This window comes from Archocentrus centrarchus, chromosome 4, assembly GCF_007364275.1.
Source record: "Archocentrus centrarchus isolate MPI-CPG fArcCen1 chromosome 4, fArcCen1, whole genome shotgun sequence".
NCBI classification, from domain to species: domain Eukaryota; kingdom Metazoa; phylum Chordata; class Actinopteri; order Cichliformes; family Cichlidae; genus Archocentrus; species Archocentrus centrarchus.
This window is the reverse complement of record NC_044349.1, coordinates 1,810,161-1,833,477: the sequence shown is the minus strand read 5'-3', so window position 1 is coordinate 1,833,477 and position 23,317 is coordinate 1,810,161. Positions and strand designations below refer to the sequence as shown.

Sequence of the window (23,317 nt, the reverse complement as noted above, 5' to 3'; positions counted from 1 at the left end):
CTTCATCAGAGCTACTTTTTTTCTTCTTTTCTATGATTTTATGACATTTAATAAGCCTTACTTTTAATTAATTCAGTTGCATTGATTGAGAACAATATTATAAAATATAATATTTTATAATACACCTGAATTTCACCTGAAAAATAATTCTTATGAACTCATCTTAAAGGTTAGAGGATGCACATAACATGAAAAACTTACACTATTGATTTTTTTGTGGTTATATTAGATAAAATATTATAAGTTTTAATTTGATTTTGTCATGATTTTGTTCATCTTACCTAATGAATCCAAAGGTTTAATGTTTTCTAAAGCAGACATTAAACCAGCTTTTGCTCTCTTGCAAGTTCAAAATCAAGTTTCTCACATCTCTGCCATTAGTAGCTCTTTATTTCCAGAAGTTGCCGGTTGTTGATGGTAAAGATTGTTGAAAATTGAATGTTGGAGAAAATATTTATTTTCTGTTTCTATTCACAAGGCTCTGCTAACTCAGACCACTCCTTACACACTGTATGCTGCAGTCTTTTAGTGTTTAAATGTCACCCTGCCCCCTCGTTCTTAAAGCTACCTCTATCCTTTTCTTTTTTACATGAGCTTGCCCTCTCCTCATCCACACAGCCTTCTTCCAATGACACACTACTGTACCTGTCCTGCCCACTCAGTAGTGGAAAATGATCTTGCTGATTTACAGTGTAATATTAAGCAGGCATAATGACCCACTAAAGCAGATAATATGGGTCACAAATCTCTGGAAGGAGTGATGCTTTAACTGGTTGTGGGGCTTTCAGTGCGTGTTTGTTCCACATTTAACCCTAAAGAAAATGAATATTCATGCATGATTGCAATGGGTAATTTTCAGTTAATCTTTACTGTTTTTGTTTTTTTTTTTTAAATAATTTGCTGCTGTACAGCATAAAAAATCTGCCAAACAGCCGCAGTAACATCAAAGCAGCCGTGTAGTTTGAGCCAGAGCAGTTCAGTGAAACGGTTACATGAATTCTCCAGAGCCGTGATTGTTTATATTCTAATAATAACACCGTGAAATAAATTCATAAATTTAGCTTTCTATAAAAACAAAGTGTAAGGTATCAGCGGGTTACACAAAACACATTTTCTGATCAAGCTACCATCATTTACTTGGCACAGTGGCCTTGCTGGAGCATGTTGGGAGAATCAGTTTGGGGCCTTGTCCAAGGTTGGCCTTTCTCACATGTAGCCCCAACAGAAAATAATGCACTTCAGATGTGTTGGAAGTACTCAGGTTGATTTAGGTGAGGGTGCTGACTGGTTGAAGCATGTCGGACACCTGTTTGCATACAGGTGCAGACGTTACAGGCATTCAGCAATGCTCATATAGACGATGGACACGCCCACCTTGATGTTAGCCATGGGTTTGAATTAATGAGTTCAACATTTTGGCTTTCACCAAAAATATCATCAGCTGAGGCTAGGAGGCTTATTAAAAAGGTGCATCTATATTCTGTATGGATGCACCACTCAGTCACAGATACCTGCTGATCACCTACAGCTGTGCCATACATAAAAATACCGGAACTGGAGCAGAGACTGCTTGGATGGACTGTTAGTACACTACAAATGTCTGTGCAGAAAGGAGCCTGATCAGCACCACCTGTCACTTAAATCCAACGTGTCTATGAATTTTTGTCTGTCATGCACAGAAAAGGTTTATTTCTGCTGCAAAACTGGACTCACGAGGACGTCTTCTAACATTTAACTCACTTTTCAGAGACAGTGTCCACCTGAAGGCCTGCAGTTTGTTTCACACAACTGCGTCACACATTTAGTGCGTCGTCTACTTTGTATGAATTCAGGCTTTTTTCCCCTTTAACGTGTTCAAAAACAGCATTTATCACTTTATACCTTTACTGTTACTCTGAAGGTAAAAGATGACAGAATAAAGGCATAAAGTTTAAATACAGAAATATTACCTTATACCCACCATGCTCAGCTAAAAGCCTGAAGCTACTGTATACAGCCATTAATAATTATACAATTTCAACACAATCCTTAACAGAGACATAAATAAAACTCTTGCATGTGAAATGTGAAATGAGGCCCTGGATAATGGAGAACTTCAGTGATCATCTAATCTGAAGATTTTTGTAGAAAAGTGCAGAAAAATTCCTTTCATGTTGCAAAAATGTAGCAAATGTTGCAGATTGCTCTGAAAAGTATTAAAAAAAAGTATTCTACCAAGAATCGATTGGCCTGAGGAAAAAAGTAGAAACATGCTCAACAGCTCACCTTTTTGTTTAAAGCAAAGGAAAAATTTGCACCACTGACTGCATTAAACTACAGTTAGCACCAGCTGAACCACTAATAATGTGTCCTGGCCTAAGGGCATAACCTCTGTGTCTCTGTTGTTTTTGTCTGTTTAGTAATTAATGTTTCCCAAGAAAAATTAATTTAGCTTTTGATATATTAATCCCCTTCTCCCAGTATACATATCCATGAACAAAGAAAATTGCACTTTCACATAAGAGTGATTTAAAGTACTTTACACTAATCGCTGTTCATGAGATTTTTCCTGGAAGCTCAGCATAGTGCAGTAATATGTTGTCTTGGGCTAAGCTAGCAGGCTTCTCTGAGCACCTCTCTCCTCAGACGGAGTCATCTGTGCTCTGTGTTGCAGTCATGAGGTTCGCTCTGTTCTTCTTGTTGCCTGCAGGAGTTCTGCTTTGTGTATCCATACTCATCTCTCTGTCTTTGTGGAAAATGCAAAGCATACAAAGAAGCCTGGAGCATTCGTGTGTGAATGGCAGTGAGTTTGTTACTTTGGAAAACAACAGGAAGACACTGTGTGAATACCGTTGTGCTGCTTTCACTGAGCTCCAGCATTTGCACATATTCCTGTAAAAGCTCCTTTCTCTGTTATATCATTTTCTGTTTATCGGATTTCTTGAAGTAGGGCAGCACAGTGATGTGGCAGTCAGCGCTGTTGCCTCACAACAAGAAGGTCCTGGTTTGAATCCGCCATCTGTCCATTCTGTGTGGAGTTTGCATGTTCTCCCCATGTCTGCGTGGGTTTCCTCCCACAGTCCAAAGACATGCAGCTACTTAAATGGTGATTCTAAATTGCCCACAGGTATTAATGTGAGTGTGAACAGTTATCTGTCTCTCTGTGTTAGCACTGCGACAGACTGGCGACCTGTCCAGGGTGTACCCCGCCTCTCGCCTTATGGCAGCTGGGATAGGCTCCACCCCTCCCGTGAGCCTGAAGAGGATAAGCTGAAGAAGATGGACGATTTCTTGAAATAACCACTGCTGTCTTTTAGCATCTATAATATAACACACACAAAAAAATTGGGGAAACGTATTTGGGCTTCGTACCAAGAATTAATTACACATAAATGTGAGAACTGTAACCCTCCATGACGGAGTTTGTTCCTTAAAGCCAGTTTCATTTACAACAAAGGAAATTATTGCACCTGTTTGTTCTGCTGTATTATTAAAAAAATCAGTTTGATCTTTATGGGTGATGGAAACTTTGTTCACTTTATTCTAGAGATTTTAAGAAAGATGCACAAGCGGTGCAGCGCAGACTTCCCCAAATCTCTACAGTACAAACTAAAAACTCATGTTAGAATCATTAATGGGAAATATGCTAAGCTGCAATGATCCAGGAGTACTATTTAAAGTGAATGGTATTATCACTGAAGGAAACACACCTTGGTCTTTCCATTAAATCCACCTTTTAAATACAACCCAGTCTAAACACACAGCTACTGAAGGGGAAAAGGGTCAAAAAGGACAATGAGATTTAAACATTACCCAGATGGTGCCCTGTTTAAAGTGCATGTCTGCTGTGGAAAGGTTACCAGTGTGTGTGTGTGTGTGTGTGTGTGTGTGTGTGTGTGTGTGTGGTGGTGGTGGTGGTGGTGGTGGTGGTGGTGGGGGGGGGGGGGGGGGGGGGGGGGGGGTCAGATAATCTGCTCAGTCGGTGATGGAGACAACAGGTGTGCAGCATCAGGTTATCCAAACAGTGAGTGACCTTGAACTGTGAAGCTGTGGGAGGAGGAGTGAACCCGTTACAGTAGGTGCACTCGTCTGTGTGCATGTGTGCACCTGTGAACATATTTGAATAATCTGATAATATAGGCTGTATTCTAATATTATTCTGATAGTCAGTGCTCAGTTTTCTTTTGTTGTTTATTATGAGTAAAATTTTGGTTTAGCCAGCTGGAACCTGAACAGGTGGCAGCTTCCATTTAAGTGGATCTGCTGTCTTATATTTCTGTTTTCTTTGTTCCTAATGTTTTGGTCCAACTTTACAACATCTATACTGGGTTCGTGTTTATGAGGTTATAGCTAAATAAAATGTATTCTTAAAATATTGCATGTGGGTTTATAATGTTTCCTCCGGTTTCTGTGGAGGTGGGAATGGTGGCAGTTAAAGGAAACATTGAAAGCATCAGGGGCACACGGCCTGTTGGCTGACTGTCAGCGGAGGGGGGGGGGTGGCAGGGGCCTATCCCAGCTGTCATAGGGAGAAAGGTGAGGTACACCTTGGACAGCCTGCCAGTCTGTCACAGGACTCACAGAGAAGCAGATGACCATTCACACCTGTGGCCAATTAAGAATTGCCAGTTAACTTTACATGTTTGGACTGTTGGAGGGAGCCGGAGAACCTGGAGAACCCACACAAGCAATCTTCACACAGAAAGGCCCCGAGGGTCAGTGGAGTAGAACCTAAGACCTGTTTGCCACAAGGCGACACTGCCGTGGTAGTGCAAAGTGTACTGAATATAATCAAGCACAAGTTTTTGCCACGTTTTTCTTTACTTTTTACAGCCTCCCTCATTTTTCACAGTGTGTGTTTGAATCTGTGATAACGATTTTTTGTTTGTTTTGTTTTGATTGATTGATTTTATTTTTCAGATCGCTATGTGCTGGTTGGAAGTCGTCACGACAGCGACCATGGGGGCGGGACTTCAGCCATTATGAATCAGCTCATTGCAGCGCTAACGGAGCAAACCAAACGAGGATGGGTGCCGGACCGTACCACTGTGTTCTGCTCATGGGGAGGCTCCGCCCTGGGGAACATTGGGTCTTATGAGTGGGGAAAGGTCAGTGAGCACGAGAGCTTCCGCTTTATTAAATGTCAGAAGGTCAAAGGTAGATCTGTCTGAAAATAAATATAGGTACTGATGGCATACATGTATACTGCACATTAATACAGACCACCATAAACATGAAGAAACTTGTTTTTAGTAGCTTACCAAGTAAGCAGATGGTTACATGAAGCAGCCATGATTACAGCTCGGCATGTTAAAATGCAATAGGAGGGTTTTGTATACTTAATGATGACGGTGTGATGATGACGATTATATGATGATTATAGCAGAGTGAATACAGGAAGTTCTAATAACTGGTGGATGTGTTCCTTGCAGGATAACAGTATTGTCCTACAGAGCAGCGCGGTGGCCTACGTCAGCCTCAACTCGCCCGTTAGAGGGACGGAGGCGCTCAGAGCTACAGCTTCACCAACTCTTCTCCAGCTCACCTCAGATATACAGAGGGTAACTATTACTACCATTCCACGTATTACTGCCGTCCCTCCATGAAGATGCCAGGTTCTCATCGTTCTCTTCATTTAGCAGCACACAAATAGTTTGAGTATTGCTGCCTTTACTTTCTAGTGCTACTACCACACGCCTCATATACATCATAATGGACCCTCAATATTAGTAACATGACTATGACTCACCCACAGAAGGGTAATATAACCACTTTTCTTCACTGAAATGATAAAAAGCACTATAATTTCCACCTTTTTTCAAAATTACTGCTGCTGCCGCCACAGCTACCACTTTGCCAAGTGAGTGTTCAACTCTTATTGAAGAGATATGTTCAAAAACAGTAACCATTAAGAGCCATTTGAGAGGCTACCCCTCGATGTCTAAGATTACTGCATTACTTTAAAACTACACTAACCGAAAGAGGGTAAACGGTAGCAAATAAGACTTAATGTGGTATTCTATTTATGTTCCTAGAGGCACAACTAAACGTTGTTACCAGCTTAATACTTCATGACTTTTCCCAGTTTTATAAAGGAATGGCTTAAAAACATGATATCAAACTCGAGACATCCAATATACACACAATCAATTTGTCTCACAGCTGCCTTTAAGCATGATTAAAAACCGAGTTTTCATTTTCTTTATGTCTGAGAGTTTTCATCCATTTCAGCCTCAATAAAGTGCTCATCAGAGGTCTTCTCTGGAGAACATACTGCCTGCATCAATACATCAATACCTGTCTGCAGACGTGCATCTGCATCAATATTAATATTGTGCTGTAGCTTAGATAGAGATGATTAAAAAGTGAGCTAACAATGGTGCTTACCACGATTATACAGCCTCTGATATTACTGAAGTGCACTGCAAATACTACTACATATCATATACAACGAAGAACCGAAACATCCATCATACGCTGGACATTATGTGAACTCGAGTTCATGATGTAAATGGCTAAAATTTAACAAGGACCAAATATTCATGAGCTGGAGCTCCTCCCAGATGAAGGAGGAGAAGAACCAAACCAGTCACGGGGTGCTGGTGACTGTGCTGATGCAAAGCTCGAACTCACTGTTTAGCGAACTTCTTGATGCCACTTTTAGACGCCTTTTAATGTTCGTGCTGGTGCTTTTCTGCTGGTATGTAAAGAACCAGCAGCAGATTAGGGAGGCCTGCTGTAGTTCATTAGAGTATTTCAGTACTCGGCTATATTTCTCTTATTTGTCTGTATCTCTGTAACTGCTCCGAGTACTATTGGTACACCACTAATTTAGTTGTAAGTGCAGTTTAGTTTAAGTGCCCAATATTAATATGGATATTAATATTTCCAATCCTGCTTTGACATTTTTGTGGAAATCTTGTGAGACGTTGACTCCTGAAGAACTGCTTACAGACCCCTAATGCAGCGAGCTCAGTATTGAGAATAAAGATGGCCGGGTGTTAACATGACACCCTGCCACCCTGTTATGAAGGCCGTTCTTAACAGAATAATTTTATGCTCACTCTACACATGTACCCATATTTATGCCCATATTTACTCATCCATTAAGATAATTCTACCTTACGAGCAAGATCCCCCTCTGTCTTCCTGAAATTAGTTAGCAGGTATGCCTCTAAGGCGCCCTTGGCTTCTTTCAAACATCACGGGTTCAAATCCCGGTTAAAACGCGCTTCTCAGAAGGGTCCTCAGGCTAGACCCTCAGTATGAGTCAGTGCTATCTTGGACCATGAGTGAGTGACGTGTAACTAAAGGCGTATCAGCTTTAGTATAATAGATGGTATAAAAATGTTATATAAGCAAGGTCCCTCTCTTTCTTCCTGGAGAGAGTTGGGAGAGACGCCTCGCAGGGTTCAGAGAGACGTCTCTGAGGCCTTGGGCTGCTATACAGCTGCTGCTACGACATGTTGGCTGATTATTAACCTGCACATTTATTGGAGCTGATGTTCAGTATTTTTTCAATAATTAGATTAATTAATGATGATTTTTTTAATTTAAAAAGTGTAGGCACCGCTGTATGGCCTTGAGCATTTTATCACAAATCCCTGAGAACAGAAACATATTATTTCATGATTTTGTGCCGCCTGTATGTCGTTATTTTATATATGCTGCACTCTCCATGGAAGCTTTTTCCAATTTATCCCTTCTGTAGTTATCAAAATATTTACCATTAGCTGACAGCGATGAGGGCTGGAGGAACTTTATGGAGCCATTTAGTAAAAGAAGCAGCACCACTGCACATAAAACTGTATTACTGGCACATTTTACTTCCAAGTATCGAGTGAAAGTAATTATTCTGCAGAAAAATTAGAAAGATATTTCCCATCATTGTTATACAGATCAATGTTACTGTAGCAGATATTTAGGGCTAACCTCTGCAGTAATCATGGCTGTCCTGTCAGGACCACACATCACTAAAAACAGCTTTAAATGAGCTCAGAAAAACAGGTCTACAGCTTATTTTTAAAACTGTATTAGGTGCTCCAAACGCTGTTTTCTGCCTCCAAAACAGACCGACATGAAAGTTAAAACAATATGTGAACTGTCACAAAAAAGACTGTTCTTTAAAATGTCCCTTATTCTCTGCAAGGGGGAGGATAGCGCTCTTAATAGGAGCTAAATATTCTCTCTCACTCCATCCCACACTTCATATTCGCACACAATCTGCATCGGCCACTCTGCTGATTAAGTATAGCAGCTCTATGATTCAGCCTCCCAAACTGTCTCTTTATTCCAACCTGGGGGTGTTTTGCAGATATTATCAGCCCTCGCAGACTTCTTCCCAACTTCTACCGTCTCTTTAAACTCGGGAAACTTTTGCCTTTTGAAAAAAACACACCTCATCATGACTCTCTCTCTCATTTCCTTCCTCCACCCACACCACCACCTCCTCCTTTTTTTTTTGTTTTTCTCATTGTCCCTTAAGCACTACACCCCTCTCTTCCCACCTTCCTCGCTTTCGTTATGTCACCTCTTAACCTTTTCTTTCATCAGCAGCAGGCTTTGCATCTCCCCAACCTCTCATTTTCCTCATTAAAATCCCCCTTTCACTTCTTCTCTGCGTGCTCTCTTTGTCTGTTCAGGTTATGCTACTCAGTATAATTTTTTTAGTGTCACGTCATCCATCCACAGGGAAGATTTATCTTCTTGCCAATTACCAATCAGGTTCAGGTACAGGAGGTTACAAATGGACACGAGTGCAATGTCCCTTTAATCCCCTAATCTGAAATAAAGTAATAAGTAGAAAAGGCCCCGTCACATTTGGCTGGAACGAAGCTGCAGACGAGCTCTGCCAATGCCTTACAAAGATGACTAAAAGAGACAAAGCGAACATGACTTTTACTTTTGATCTTCTTTAATAAAACATGTTGGCATAAAAAAAATCAATGCATGCACATAGTCTGCTGGGATTTATCAGATTCATTATCATGTTTCTGTCCGGTTTGATTCTTAGGCATTTCAGGCAGCTTCTCTTACAAATTTGTTTTATTCTGTACAAACGTCGGCTCAGAAATCATAATGCAAATAAATACCCAGGGGACATCGGTGCTGCTGTAAATACTCTGAAGGGAGAAAATTTATAGGAGCTTGTTTACATTACGCTTCAGTTTGATTGGCTTTCTCTTCATCGCCCAAGGACAATCTCTCACTTAACTCGACACCTTTTCAATTCAGATCATGCTACCTATAATTTAATTGCCTACACACTGCTCCGTGTACCCACTTCAATTTATGGGACATCAGCTGTACCTTCAGATACTTCGATGAGCTGTCTGAATGCTAGGCTTGCTCCTAAAATGCTGAATGTTTGGAAATACAACAATGCACAGTTAGAGGATTATTTCATTACCTCCTCACATAAAACTGAGCTCCTGTCCCGGGAGGACCAAAGCTCCTCTTTTCTCTGCCCGTGCTTTTATGTACGTTTTGCTTTGCTCGTTGTACCTGACTGACAGAGGTACACGATGCTGTAGTTTTGTCTTTGTCAGAAATAATCCTCAGTAGGTGCAGAACTTTGTTTACGCACAGTCATGTGGAAAAGAGACTTTTCACAGGACTCTGTGCAGTGAAAAACACCCTTACTGCTTCCATACAATTAAGAGGGTAAGTAGCAGCCAAGTGCCGCTAATCAAATGCATTTGATCACTTGATCATCATCAAGTCTAACCACTTCTATAAAAACAGAAGCTTTGGCAGTTAGCTGGTTTAAAGCACTCAGGAGTGTGTTAACACCATGCGCCAATCTTCGCAGCAAATTCACCCCAAGGTCAGACCATGCAATGCTTGGAGAAACTGCCAAATCTCTTCATGCCTCAGCAGTTAGCATGTTAAATGTTAAAGTTCATGACATTAGAAAGACTGAATGAGTATGGCTTGTTTGGAAGTGTTGCAAAGAGAAAGCCTCTTCTCTTTAAAAAGAACAGCACAGCTTAATCCATGGCCATAATCCACTGCCCCAAATTTGGTGAAAAACAACCACAGCATATCTGCATCAACCATACCATACCATACCATCTTTATTTATAAAGCACTTTAAAACAACCACAGCTGACACAAAGTGCTGTACATTAAAACACAAATAAATAACAATTTAATAACTCTTTCAGGTTAAAAAAAAAAAAAAAAAACAGTTTAAAACTAGATCCCGCTGGAGTTAAAAGCCAAGGAAAAAAGATGGGTTTTAAGACGAACTTTAAAAGTGGACAGTGAAGGGGCCGCTCTAACCTGCAAAGGCAAGTCATTCCATAACTTAGGACCAACAACAGAGAAAGCCCTGTCCCCTCTGAGCTTCCTTCTTGATCTTGGTACCTCCAAGAGCAGCTGGTCTGCTGACCTGAGAGACCGGCAAGGTATGTAGGGGTGAAGAAGCTTAGAGAGGTAAGGCGGGGCAAGATTGTGCAAAGATTTAAAAACAAACATAAGAATCTTAAAATGAATCCTAAAATGTACAGGCAACCAGTGAAGTGAGGCCAGGACAGAGGTCACGTGCTCTCTCTTTTGAGTTCCCATCAAAAGTCGTGCAGCAGCATTTTGAACCAGCTGCAGACGTGAGAGTAGCGACTGACTGACTCCAAAATAAAGTGAATTACAGTAATCCAGTCGAGATAAAATAAAAGCATGGATCACTGTTTCAAAATGCTGCCTAGATAGAAATGCTTTTACTGATACCAATTGCTTCAAATGATAAAAACTGGACTTAACCAGAGCTCTGATTTGGCTGTCCAATTTAAAATCACTGTCCACCTTAAAACCAAGATCAGTAATAATGGGTTTAAAATATACCTCCAAGGGTCCCAGGTCAACAGAGGAGGACTCACAGGAGCCACTGGGTCCAAACACCATTACCTCTGTTTTCTTTTCATTAAAATTTAAAAAGTTCAAGGCCAACCAAGCTTTAATATCACCTAGACATGCCAGGAGATGTTTTATGGAATGGATATCCTTCTTCTTCAAGGGCAAATAAATTTGACAATCGTCAGCATAACAATGAAATGAGATTCCATGTTTTCTGAGGATAGAACCCAGAGGCAGTAAATACAGTGAGAAAAGCAGTGGGCCCAGAATTGAGCCCTGCGGTACACCACATGGCAGAGAAGCAGCAGATGATTCAGCATCAAGAATGCTCACAGAAAAAGTTCTCTCTGCCAGGTAAGAACTGAACCATTTAAGAACAGTGCCACCAATGCCTACTAAGTGGTGTAAACGAGATATTAAAATGTTGTGATCTACTGTATCAAAGGCAGCAGTTAGGTCAAGTAAAACCAGAACAACATGGTTCCCAGAATCACATGCAAGCAGGATGTCGTTAAAAACCCTTAATAAAGCAGATTCTGTGCTATGAAGGGTTTTAAAACCTGACTGAAAAACCTCCAGGGTGCTATTCTCATCTAAAAACTGTTTCAGCTGACAGTACACAATTTTTTCTAAAACCTTAGAAAGAAAAGGCAGCTTGGAAATAGGCCGATAATTAGCCAGCACAGCAGGATCAAGACCAGGTTTCTTAAGCAGTGGCTGGACTACTGCATGTGTAGCCCCTTAACTGGCAAGGGCCCGGTGACGGGCCGTTTGTAGTCCCTTTTATATGGCAGGCTAGACCCTCCCATTTTTATTGACATGTCATTCGGCCAATCATGTAACTGGCTGCACCAAATCACCTGACAAAGCTACGTGACGCCCTCTGAGTATTATTGGCTCTGGGAAACCCATTTCTTAACATGATTGGCCGAATGAGGTGTCAGTCAAAATGGGCGGGTCTAGCCTGCCATATAAATGCACTTCATTCGGCCCGCGGACCAGACGCAGCCGATTAATAGGCTATGAAATGGGTTGTTCAGAGCCAATAATAACCAGAGGGTGTTATGTAGTTGTTTCAGGTGATTTTATTTGCTGCCAGTTAAGGGGTTAAAAATAGCAGGGACCACACCTGAGGACAGACTGCTATTTATAATGGTAAGAACAGGCTGCCCTATACTAGATAAAATTTCTTTAAAAAATCGTGGAGGGACAGGATCACGGGGGGAACCTGATGGCTTAATATGGCCGACCACATCCTCTAAAAGTGAGAGAGTCACAGACTCAAACTGAGTGAAAACAGCAGAGCAAGGGACTGAAACAGAGGGGTCAGAACCAGGAGCTGTGATAAGAGCCCTGGTACTAGCAACCTTTTCAATAAAAAAACGCAGAAAATTATTGCACGTATCAGGAGAAGCTTCCAAACAGGCATTCTGGGGAGCATTAAGCACAGAGTTAATAGTGTTAAACAAAAGACGTGGGTTATGGCTGTTGGAGGAAATAATTTTTGCAAAGTATTCCCTTTTTGCCTCTTTAACCGTGCTCTGGTAGTGACGCCAGCAGTCTTTTAAAATTTGAAGAGTCACCTGCAGTTTATCTTTTTTCCACCTTCGTTCAGCTCGGCGACATTCCCTCCTCACAGCACGAGTTCTGTCATTAAACCACGGCTCAGGTTTAGTCTTTGGCTGCCTGGTTTTTAATGGAGCCACCGAGTCCAGGATGGTTTGACAGGAAGAGTAGAACCAAGAAATAAGCTCTTCTGTATCAGAGGAGAGAAAGTCAAACGAACCACAGAGGTGAAAAAAAGCAGTAGAAAACTGAGCGGCAGTGGACGGGTTAATAACCCGACAGCGCCGAACAGGAGCGCGAGTTTTAACTGCAGTACGTGTCAAACTAGCAGTGAATAACACAGGCAGATGATCCGAGAATACAGAGTCACAGATTTCCAGGTTAGTCACAGGCAGACCGCAGGAAAGAACCAGGTCCAGTGTGTGTCCGTGCTCATGTGTAGGGCCGGGTACGGCCTGTACCAGGTTAAAAGAGTCAAGAAGGCTTAAAAAGTCCTTTACCAGTGGCTTATCAGGACAACACACATGTATATTAAAATCTCCAACAATAAGAACATATTCATAATTAGGTATAATCCCTGCTAGAAAATCAGAGAAGTCATTTATGAAGTTTTTGTTGTATTTGGGGGGCCGGTAAACCACAGCGCAGAAAACCGGGTTAATGTGCCTCATCTCAAACGAGGTAAACTCAAAGCTGGAGAATGACGACTGCAGAAAGCACTGCTTACATTTGTAGTCCTGTTTGTAAACAGTCGCTGTGCCTCCGCCTCTCCCTGAAGCCCGCGGTGAGTTAAAATAACAACAATCCTCTGGTAAAAGCTCAGACAGAGCACTGGACTCGCCAACACTCAGCCACGTCTCAGTCACAAACAGAAGATCCAGGTTACGGGAACTAAAAAAGTCCCGAAGAATAAAAGTTTTATTCGCCAGCGACCTGGCATTTACCAGGCCAATCCTGACAGGAACTGGAGCATGGGCTCCAACAAGTCGGGAAACCCGGCACAGCGGTCTCAGGTTTCGGAGACATTGTCGGCGCATGTTGAGCCGGAGAGGGCATGGGCGGCGGGGCCGAAGGGCTTCAAAGCCGACAATGGGCACCAAACAGGCATCAACGGGATCCAGGAAACGCCGAGGTACACGAGATCCTAGAAACGATCCGTGCACCGATCGGGTAGAAGCAGAAGAGTGCGTCAGGTAAAATTTCAGCTTCACCAGCCGGCCGCTTCTTCTTCCGCGACGACGATGACGTCTCCGCCGGGAAGGCAGCGCAGGAACCCGCCACAGATGACTCGGAATCTCCGACAGAAACGGGGGCAAGGATTGCTGTCCACCAACACCAAATATCACCATGTCCTGGACCGAAGGTTGGAGGTCCAGTAGTGTTCGGCGATCATACACCAGCAGAGACTCAGTTCCATAAATGACATAGGTTAAAAACAATATAAACACAAACAAACATGAGAATGACAGACGAGCAGCCACACACACCGGCGCCATCTTACGTATCATCCCACACCTCATACCAACCAACAGGGCGATTCCAGTGACCCCTATGGAAGACACACCAAGGGAACTGTTTACCCTGACCGGAATAGGGTTACCGGGGCCTCACCCTGAAGCCAAGCCTGGGGAGGGAGCTTGAGGGAGAGCGTCTGTTGGCCAAGCATTACCCCGTGGTGCCCGGGCAGGCGCAGCTCCAAGAGGAGAGATGGGCCCACCCTCCTGGGCGCCTCTTGGGTGAGATGTTCTGGGCATGTCTTGGGTGAGGCCCCAGGGCAGACCCGGGACACACTGGAGAGATTATGTCTCTTGGCTGGCCTGGGAATGCCTCGGAGTCAAATGTGAGGCCATCTGTCCAGTACCCAAAGCTTGGCCGAGACTGGGTTATACAACAGCGAATTGATCCCAAGCTCAGAAGCAAATCTCCAACAGAATGGCTGAAAAAGAACAGAATCAAGGTGTTGCAGTGGCCCATTCGGTCTGGACTGTGAACATGTATTTAAATATTAAAATTGTCAGTAATCTTCTATTTTAAAATGTTGACAAACGTATACTGGAAACAAGCTCTAAAGAGAGGAAGACAGACCAGTTTATGGAAGTGATGTGACTGTGGGAACAAACTATATTTAAGTCCAATATTTACTCTGTTTTTTTTGCTTTTGATTTCTACCAACTCATGCATCAACATGCATATATATATATATATATATATATGCATCTTGATTATATATATTATATATTTAGAAGGAAATTATGTCCACTGTGGAGACTGGGGTTCTGTGGTTTGTGGAGCACAAAAATCCCTGAAAAATCACATCATAATATATTCATTTTACAAGCGCTTTAACTGTGAATTTGCTCATTTAACTTAAAATTGCCTCTCCTACACTCATGGTCAACTAAAGAGTTGTTGAGTGGGAACATGTGCTTTCATACATGGTAAGTTTGGGAAAGAGACCAACAAGAACGTTTGTTAAACTAAATCAGAATAACTTATATAATAATAAAGGTTGGAGTGAAAAGTCTGCGCCATCCAATTAGAGGACAACCTCTGGTCACCAGCTTTCCTAAATTTGAGAAAGTCCCGATCACATTCATTTGACTTAGTCTCACATAGAAGAAATCCCTCAGGAAACCAGTTCTCTTAGTTTAAAAGTCAGAAATGGGCGTAATTAAAAAGTTCTAATTGCATAATTGTTTTTGCAATATATAATTTATTGGTAGCCTTTGATTAATGATGGTACTAATGTGTTAAAGTCTTTTGCAGTTTTGGTCATATGGGTTTAAACGAGACCATCAATAGTTTAGAGCAGAATTAACGACTTTATACGTCACCTGTCTGACCCCCTCTTTCTTTTTCACGTCTCACTGTTTGCATTAATAAATATAGTTATAGTAAAATTGGGAAAATATGCTCATCTGGTCATGTTAGTGTTATGAGAGAAACCTTTTTGGTCCCAGTCAGGTTCAGCCATTATTTTGTCACATGTTTCAAATCAAAAGGTCCAAATGCATCATTACAGCTCTGCAGAGCACCACTGAACTAACCAAGCAATCTCTCCACTGTGTGCACTATTTGCTTACCTTCTCGTCTCCGCTGGCCTTGCTTCATACGAGTCCATTTGTTGGCATTTGTATCTCAGGCACAGACCATCACACTATCCATCATCACAAGTGTGCCTGAGTTGCCCCAGGTATGCTTTACACCTCCCAGTATTTACAAACAGGTCTACACATGTCATTTATCTTGTTTGTGCAACAGCTGTAATACCTGCTACTTATCTTACTTTGCTTGGACCTGTCTTCCAAGCTGAGATGCTGCTGCACTGATAGTTTTGGAATGGGTGCTTGGGAACCAATTATAATAAAACTAGATACTCCTTTTGTAGGGGATTTGTACCAGGAGAGGGGGCAATAGGGGGTCGAAGGAATGAGAGATGAAAAACAGAGGTGGAAAGGGAGATACAAGCACCGCTTTGGTGGCTGGAATAATACAAAACAAATGGAGAGGACCTTGTGCTTTAATTGGGTATTGTTCCAGAGTTATGTGGGTATAGTCTCCAGTTGGAGTGTGGGTGGCTTGTGGCAGGTGCCTCCATTTGAAAACAAATGGTCACCAGTGGACGGCACATTGTTAGACTGGGAAAAAAAAAAAAAGACCACCATGGCAAATGCTTCATTTGCCCTCTCAAAGAAATGGTCAGCAGTGTGTGTGGTTGTTTGCTTTCACAGTTGTGTTTCCCTATATGTGTGTGTGTGTGTGTGTGTGTGTGTGTGTGTGTGTGTGTGTGTGTGTGTGTGTGTGTGTGGATGCAAAGGTAAGAGCAACCAGGATTACAGGAATTTACACCTATATGTGCGCACTCTGCAAGTTTAGTTGGTGACTGTTGTGTCATTTAAACCCCTCTGTGTGGGCTGCGTGTGGGGAAGTGGTTTATTATACGTGCTGCTGGGTGTCCCATTTTAAACAGGCCTTTAGTCACTGTAACTTCATTCTGTAATGCCTCCTGTGTTTCTCATACACAGTGAGAGAATAAGGCCTTCGTCATCATCAAACTGCAGTACACAACAGTGTGGGAGACAAAAGAATGACCACACAATTACAACATCAATGCATCCAAACAGGCGGTCGTGTAGTGGTCTCAGAAGAGCCATCTACAGAATAGAAGAGTAGCGTCTATAAACACAGTCTCAAGAGGAAAACAAGGCCAAACAGTTTGAGTGGGCTGAGACGTACAGAAAGTCCTGCATCTACTGAAGAAATGAAGTTTGCATCGGTGACAAAAGGCTGTATGTAAGGGGACAGTCCCACAGTAGCTCCTGACCTGGACAAAGCACTTTCCTTTAAAGCTCCTAAGAATATATTCATAGGGAGGCGGCTGTGGCTCAGGAGGAAGAGCGGGGCATCTACTAATCAGAAGGCTGACGGTTTGATTCCTGGCTGCTGCTGGCTGATCCAGGCTGCATGCCAAAGTATCCTCGGGCAAGATACTAAACCCCAAGCTACTCTCCAATGCAACCATCAGAGTATGAATGTGTAGATAGAAAGCACTTTGAAATGGGAAACGGTGCTTGTATAGACGTGCTTGTGTGAATGTGGAAATGCAAACGTGTTGTACAAAGTGCTCAGCTAGAGTAGAAAGGTGCTGTATAAGAACCAGTCGATCTACTGTGAGCTACGAGGTTCTTAAAGAACATCGAATACTGTGAAGGATTTTAGCTGCTTTCTGTTGAAGGTGGGCAGTTAGAAAAAATATGTCAAGTTTAATGAGAATTTGGCTGTATTTCAATAAAAACACGTTTTTATAAATTTTAGAATAACAGATGTAAAACAACCAGATTTATGTGCCACTTTGTTCCTGTTGTGTCTCTGCATCAGCTTGTCTGTCTGGAGCATTATTTGTGGGATGAATGTGCAATATTGTCTTTTCCAGTACACCAGCAGGTCCAAATGTTTAGCTGATTGTAGAGATTTTCAAGCCTCTTCAAGAATACATACACCGTAGGTAAATGATAGTGACAGGAAAAATATTGATGACCTGTTAAAGACATTGTCATTAGAGATGTTTGTGGTTCCTGAGACTCAGCAGTTGAATCTCCAGAATGTAGAAACTGGCTTGTAGACAGTTCATCCCCACAGAGATAATCCTCTTTACACGCCTGTTTCTGAAATCTATTACGCACTGAACTGAGCTTCATGTTCATACAGATATGGTTTTATTAATGTAAATGCATATGAATGTATCTAATAATAATGAAGAGGATGCTGTTGTAACGTCAACACATAATGAAAGATCAAATACTGCGGGAGACAAACCTGTGGGATTATAAAATGTAATACATCTTATTAGGTGAGGTCGACTCAGGACCACAGGAAAAAACCCACTGAAAATGCCCTCCAAGGTGCTTGCACAGCAGAGTAAACATGACAAAGTGCCCTCTAAGGTATCTGCACAAAGGTGTAAACACACCAAAGGTCTGTAGCGACTATCTTAGTTATGATTAAATCAGCATCAGCAGTGCTATAGTGTGCTTCTATATGTGAATGAAGGACCCTCATGGGCGCCTTTTCATTTGAAGAAAACATGATGGTGACCTGCAGGCAAGAAAAAAAACAGCATGCCCTTTAAATGAAAAAGATCTAATGCGGTGCCTCATGAGCTGCTGCTGTAATGGGCTGAGCTGGGAATTCTGAGATGGCACCCTTCTAGGGACATTTTTAAAAAATGCAAAAGTGCTTTTTAGTATATTATTTAGTATACAGGGTGCAGAATGGGATGCCCTTTCACTGGGAAAAAAATCACAGAGAAAACAGTCCTCTGGTTTGACCCCACATATGATGAAACGTGTGATGACTTCACTTTCATTGAACCTAACCAGGGTGCTGGGCCCTATAGGCTGCACTGTGGGAGAAAAACACTGGAAACCACCTTTCCTGTTGATGTGTCCAAAAGATACCTTTACAATTGACAATATAAGCTACTATGGTAGAAAATAATGCATCTTCCATGTAGCCTTTTGGTACTTTTTATGCTTTTGACACCACATTAACTATAACTGACCTTTGGTCTTGTGTTAGTGCTACTGTAATGTTGAAATTTGAAATAAGGTCAGTCATATACCACCACAACACATCACACAGATTATAAGCAAAAGTTGGAGGTGAGGGTTTGGCTACATTCAAGTCATGAAATACATAAAAATTCTCAAGTGACGACACACAAAAATGGTTAAAGGGTTATTTGTACACTGTTTCATCTTTTGCACATGAGATTCGTGTCTGAGAACCAAAGATTTCAGAATACCCAGGAAAAGTAGGTCTTTATGGTCCAAGTGACCAATCATCATCAGTTTCTTAGAGGAAAATCATTTCCAGTGTGCATACCTCTCCTGCTTAAACCTGTTCTAAATCTCACATAAAGGCGATTTCAAAGCCAATAAACACGTATAATTTAAATCATCCATCAAATGAATCCTAAATACCACAGAGCTTTGTGTGTTTCCAAAATGTTGGATTTTGAGCACGATTTGCATTCACTGTGACAAATCGCCGTCTTGTACATGCTCATAGGGTATGCTTCTACTGGGAAAATAATGGCTGATACTTTAATTGAATTATAATACCGTGACAGGCTTTCAAACATGAAGAAATGGATGACAATAGGCTTGCTTCAGAATCACACTGTATATGGTAAATATGAACATCATCCACATTAGCTGGGAGGTTTAATTTATATGTCTGTTTTATATGTTTTCTCACATAAAGCCAGTGGAAAGGAAGCTGATGATAAATCACCAGAATGGGTGTGTGACTTTATGGCCTTCCAAGATGGTTCGACGGCACACTTGGCATAATGTTTGAAATAGTACGCTGTTGGCAATATGTTTGAATTACCATAGTTTTTGTATTGTCAGGAAAGGCATTGTGTGACTGCGGCAGCTTCAATGAATCTGCATAATCACGAGGAGAAGCTACTCGGTCTCAGAAAGCATTTATGCTGCTGACAGCACGGCCCTTCCATCACAGTTTCATATCACAGCGACAAAATATAAGTAGGGGAACGCATATGAAAATGTGTGTTAGGTGAAGAATGACGACTGTCATTACTTGTGGCTGTGATATTTGTCAGATGCTGTGGTGTGATGCATTTTTCCAACAGTGGGTTTTTTGCTTGCTTGTTCTGCAGAAAATCCTCTGCACCAAACCTGTTGTCAGTAAAAAGGGAAGCAGGTGCAGCTGCATAACTCGAGCTTTCTTGAGATTTATCTTGCTTAATAGAAGGCCCCTAAATTAAAGACCGATTACAGCCAAATTTGTGTATAACCCGTGGCCTTGGAATATATATATATAATTGCTTTTAGCTAGCATTAATCAATGCCTATTCCCTAAGTGCACTGTTTCTCTGGGCAGTCTTCTGGAAGGTCGGCTTTTAACCCACTCAGCAATCATTTGATAAGTTACTCACAGAGGTTTTTTTTTTTTTTTGCTCTTGTTTTGTTTGTTCCTATAGTCCCATGTCCTTTAACATGCATTGTTTCAATCTTCCCTTTGATAAATCTTTGGTTACTTTAATGATGTAACTGTAACTGACATTAAATTGTACTCAGTCTTTTCCATGTCTGTATTCTTCAGCTTACTGATGGTTTTTCATGCCAGATGTGTTACAGTGTTTACACCTCTGTATCTCTGCCTGGGGCCTTACTAAGAAGCAAGTTCAACATGCCCAGGATACACCGATCAAGTATAACATTATGACCACCTGCCCAATATTATGTTGTCCCTCTTTTGCCACCAAAGCAGCCCCGACCCGTCGAGGCATGGACTCCATTAGACCCTTGAAGCTGTGCTGTGGAATCTGCACCAAGATATTAGGAGCAGATCCTTTAGGTCTTGTAAGCTGTGAGGTGGGACCTCCACATCCCGCAGCTGTTCGATTGGATTGAGCTCTGGGGAAGGTAACGCCTCAAACTCATATATACAGCTATTGGGGAATACCGTTTCCATGAATGGGTGTTTCATGATATGCAACAATGGTAGGTAGGTGGTATGTGTTAAAGTAACACCCACATGGATGGCGGGAGCCAAAGTTTCTCAACAGAACTTTGCACAAATCATCACACTTCCTCCGCCGGTGTGCCTTCCTCCCATAGTGCATCGTGGTGCCAGGTGTTCCCCAGGTACAGTAAGTGATGCACATGCACCCAGCCATCCACGTGATGTAGAGCAAATGATTCATCATGACTGGGTCACCGTCTTCCATTGCTTCCATTGGTCCAGTTTTGACGCTCATGTGCCCATTCCTGGCACTTTTGGTGGATGACAGGTGTCAGCATGGGCACCTGACTGGTCTGCAGCTATGCAGACCAATACGCAACAAACTGCAATGTGCTGTGTATTCTGAATGATTTCTATCATTCTATCATCATTTTTTTGGCAATCTGAGCTACAGTAGCTCAACTGTTGGAGCACTTTTGATAGCTACTGACCACTGCAGACCGGGAACACCCCATAAGACCTGCAGTTTTGGAGATCCCCTGATGCAGTCATCTAGCCATCGCAGTTTGGCTCTTGTCAGACTCACTCAAATCCTTTTCCTGCTTCTAACACATCAATGGATAAAATGTTCACTTGCTCCCTGATCTATCCCACCGACTAACAGGTGTCACAATGAAGAGATAATCAGTGTTATTCGCTTCACCACTCAGTGGTCATAATGTTATGCTTGATCGGTGTATCTTTCCATTATCTGTATTCATTTACCCTAACGCTGGCAATCAGGCTAAGTGGCACCAAGCAAGTCGGCCTAGGGTTTAACAATCCAGCTACTAGCACATTCACATGAAGAGGGTAATGTTAGCAGCATCAGAGATGAAGATGGGGTAAGTGTTCTGGCAGCAAAGCAGCTGATTTTACAAAGGAAGATAAAACTTTGATAATTGAAAAATATGAAGGAGTTAAGCAGATAATACAGACTGAAAGTAACACAGCAGCTGCAGACAAATCAGTGTTATAAGTGTTATAAGCACTGCACAGTCATTTAGTCTTAAAAGTGCTATATGAACATGTGTGTGCTTTCAGTGTTTTGGTCAGTAAGATTGGAAAATATCTGCTATGTTAAGTTTAGCCTATTTGAAGCCAAGAATGAAAATCATTAATTGCATGTGTATAAGATAGTTCTAGTTTTTATTCTTTCAGCTGCAGCCCAGTGGTGTTTAGGGAACTGACAGTAACATAAGATTAAATGTAAAAATAGGATTCAAACGTAGCCTCAGCCTACATGCAAAATTGATATGACGTCAACAAGTACAAATAGGTGTCTCATTTTAGGATCATAGGCTATATTGAGGTTTATAGGACAATAAATTTGTGTTCAAAAATCAAGGGTTAAAGCTGCATCTATTTATTTCTTACTGAGGCTCATCAGGAGAAGACTTTAACCCTCCTGCTATCTTCCAAGAATGGTTATGTTTTCTTCCAGACAGCTGTCTGTAGGTGCTGATTTGAGACCTGTTGAGCTCTTATCTGAAAAATAACCTGCCCCCATCAGGTTAGGTCTGCAGCATAAGTTACTGTGGTGGCCCCACCTTCATAATACAGAAAGCTCAGGGTTCACCCTGAAGTTATCTGGATAAGCCCAACTCCTGCTTTGTAGTGCAGGCTTTTGCTTGGTCAGGATTTCAAGAATATTTGGTCCTATGTGCACACACATTTCCCCAGAAAGATAGATATTCAGAAATATCTAAACTGGATACTGTAGATGTATTTTTTTTTTAAAGGACCTAAAGAGCAGCAAGTCTGACACTGATTCAGCTGTAGAGGTTTAGATTAAAATTGGTCTAAATTGAACAGGAAACCTCTTAAAATGGGATGTTTATTTTGTCTAATACCAACAGCTGCCATTAGCTGTATAGAAAGGTTTCATGTACTGATACCCATTAGGAAATTGTGACACCTGCAGCTGAGTTACAGCGGGTTATATTCATGCTGTTCCATTAATTCCATAAGTTTTCATTGGAAATGAAAATGAATGAAGTGGTGTTTAAACTGAATTTGAAAATGTTGGAGCACATGAGGAATTTCAGGAATTTCATCTATTTGTAAATTATTTCTGTTTCCTGTAGATCCTTTTATATTCAGCAACGCTGTTTTAGCACTCTGGTTGTTTATCTGAACAGTGTGTCAGCTCTGTTCCACCTTCCTCCTGAAACCCTGGTGTTCCTTTAGGTCACACAGAAGTGAGTAAGTAAGAGACAAATACCACTTTTAACAGTTTCACTCTGTTTGTGCCTTTCACTGCTCTATTTCTTTGTCTATTTAATATCCCAGTCACTCATTTCTGAGTGGCTTGTACATGTATTTTAGTTCAACAGCTGCAAATTGCTTTTTCAAAGACCAGAGTCTGGAACGGAATTATTATCATCACAGACATAATACAAAATTGTTTTTGTCATTTGGCACTTTGTTGCTGCACATTGCATTTTGATTATGGTACACTGTCCTTCCCTGCTACGCTTGTTTGATGCATCTCAGTGCTGATCTGCACAGAGTTTACAAAGGGTCACGTTTTCTGTGTGTGTGTGTGTGTGTGTGTGTGTGTGTGTGTGTGTGTGTGTGTGTGTGTGTGTGTGTGTGTGTGTGTGTGTATATATATATACACACACCAGCTCGCCCCTACAGGCGGCCTTTTTGCCCTCCAAGGTCGGGTCCTCTACCAGAGGCCTGGGAGCTTGAGGGTCCTGCGCAGTATCTTAGCTGTTCTCTGTATTGCGCTCTTCTGGACGGAGATCTTGGATGTTGTTCCAGGAATCTGCTGGAGCCACTCTCCCAGTTTGGGGGTCACTGCCCCGAGTGTTCTGATTACCACGGGGACCACTGTTACCTTCATCTTCCACATCCTTTTCCAGCTCCTCTCTGAGCC

The 23,317-nt window shown here is 41.8% G+C and overlaps 1 protein-coding gene across 1 annotated transcript in view; it reads left to right on the top strand.

Moving 5' to 3' along the window:
• The window catches only part of naaladl2 (N-acetylated alpha-linked acidic dipeptidase like 2), a 411,382-nt gene that overhangs the window by 253,192 nt on the left and 134,873 nt on the right, over window positions 1–23,317 (top strand). The window contains exons 11-12 of the mRNA XM_030727141.1: window positions 4,900–5,087; window positions 5,412–5,540. Of these exons, the coding sequence (XP_030583001.1) occupies window positions 4,900–5,087; window positions 5,412–5,540 (317 nt within the window). The remainder of the gene's footprint in view (window positions 1–4,899; window positions 5,088–5,411; window positions 5,541–23,317) is intronic.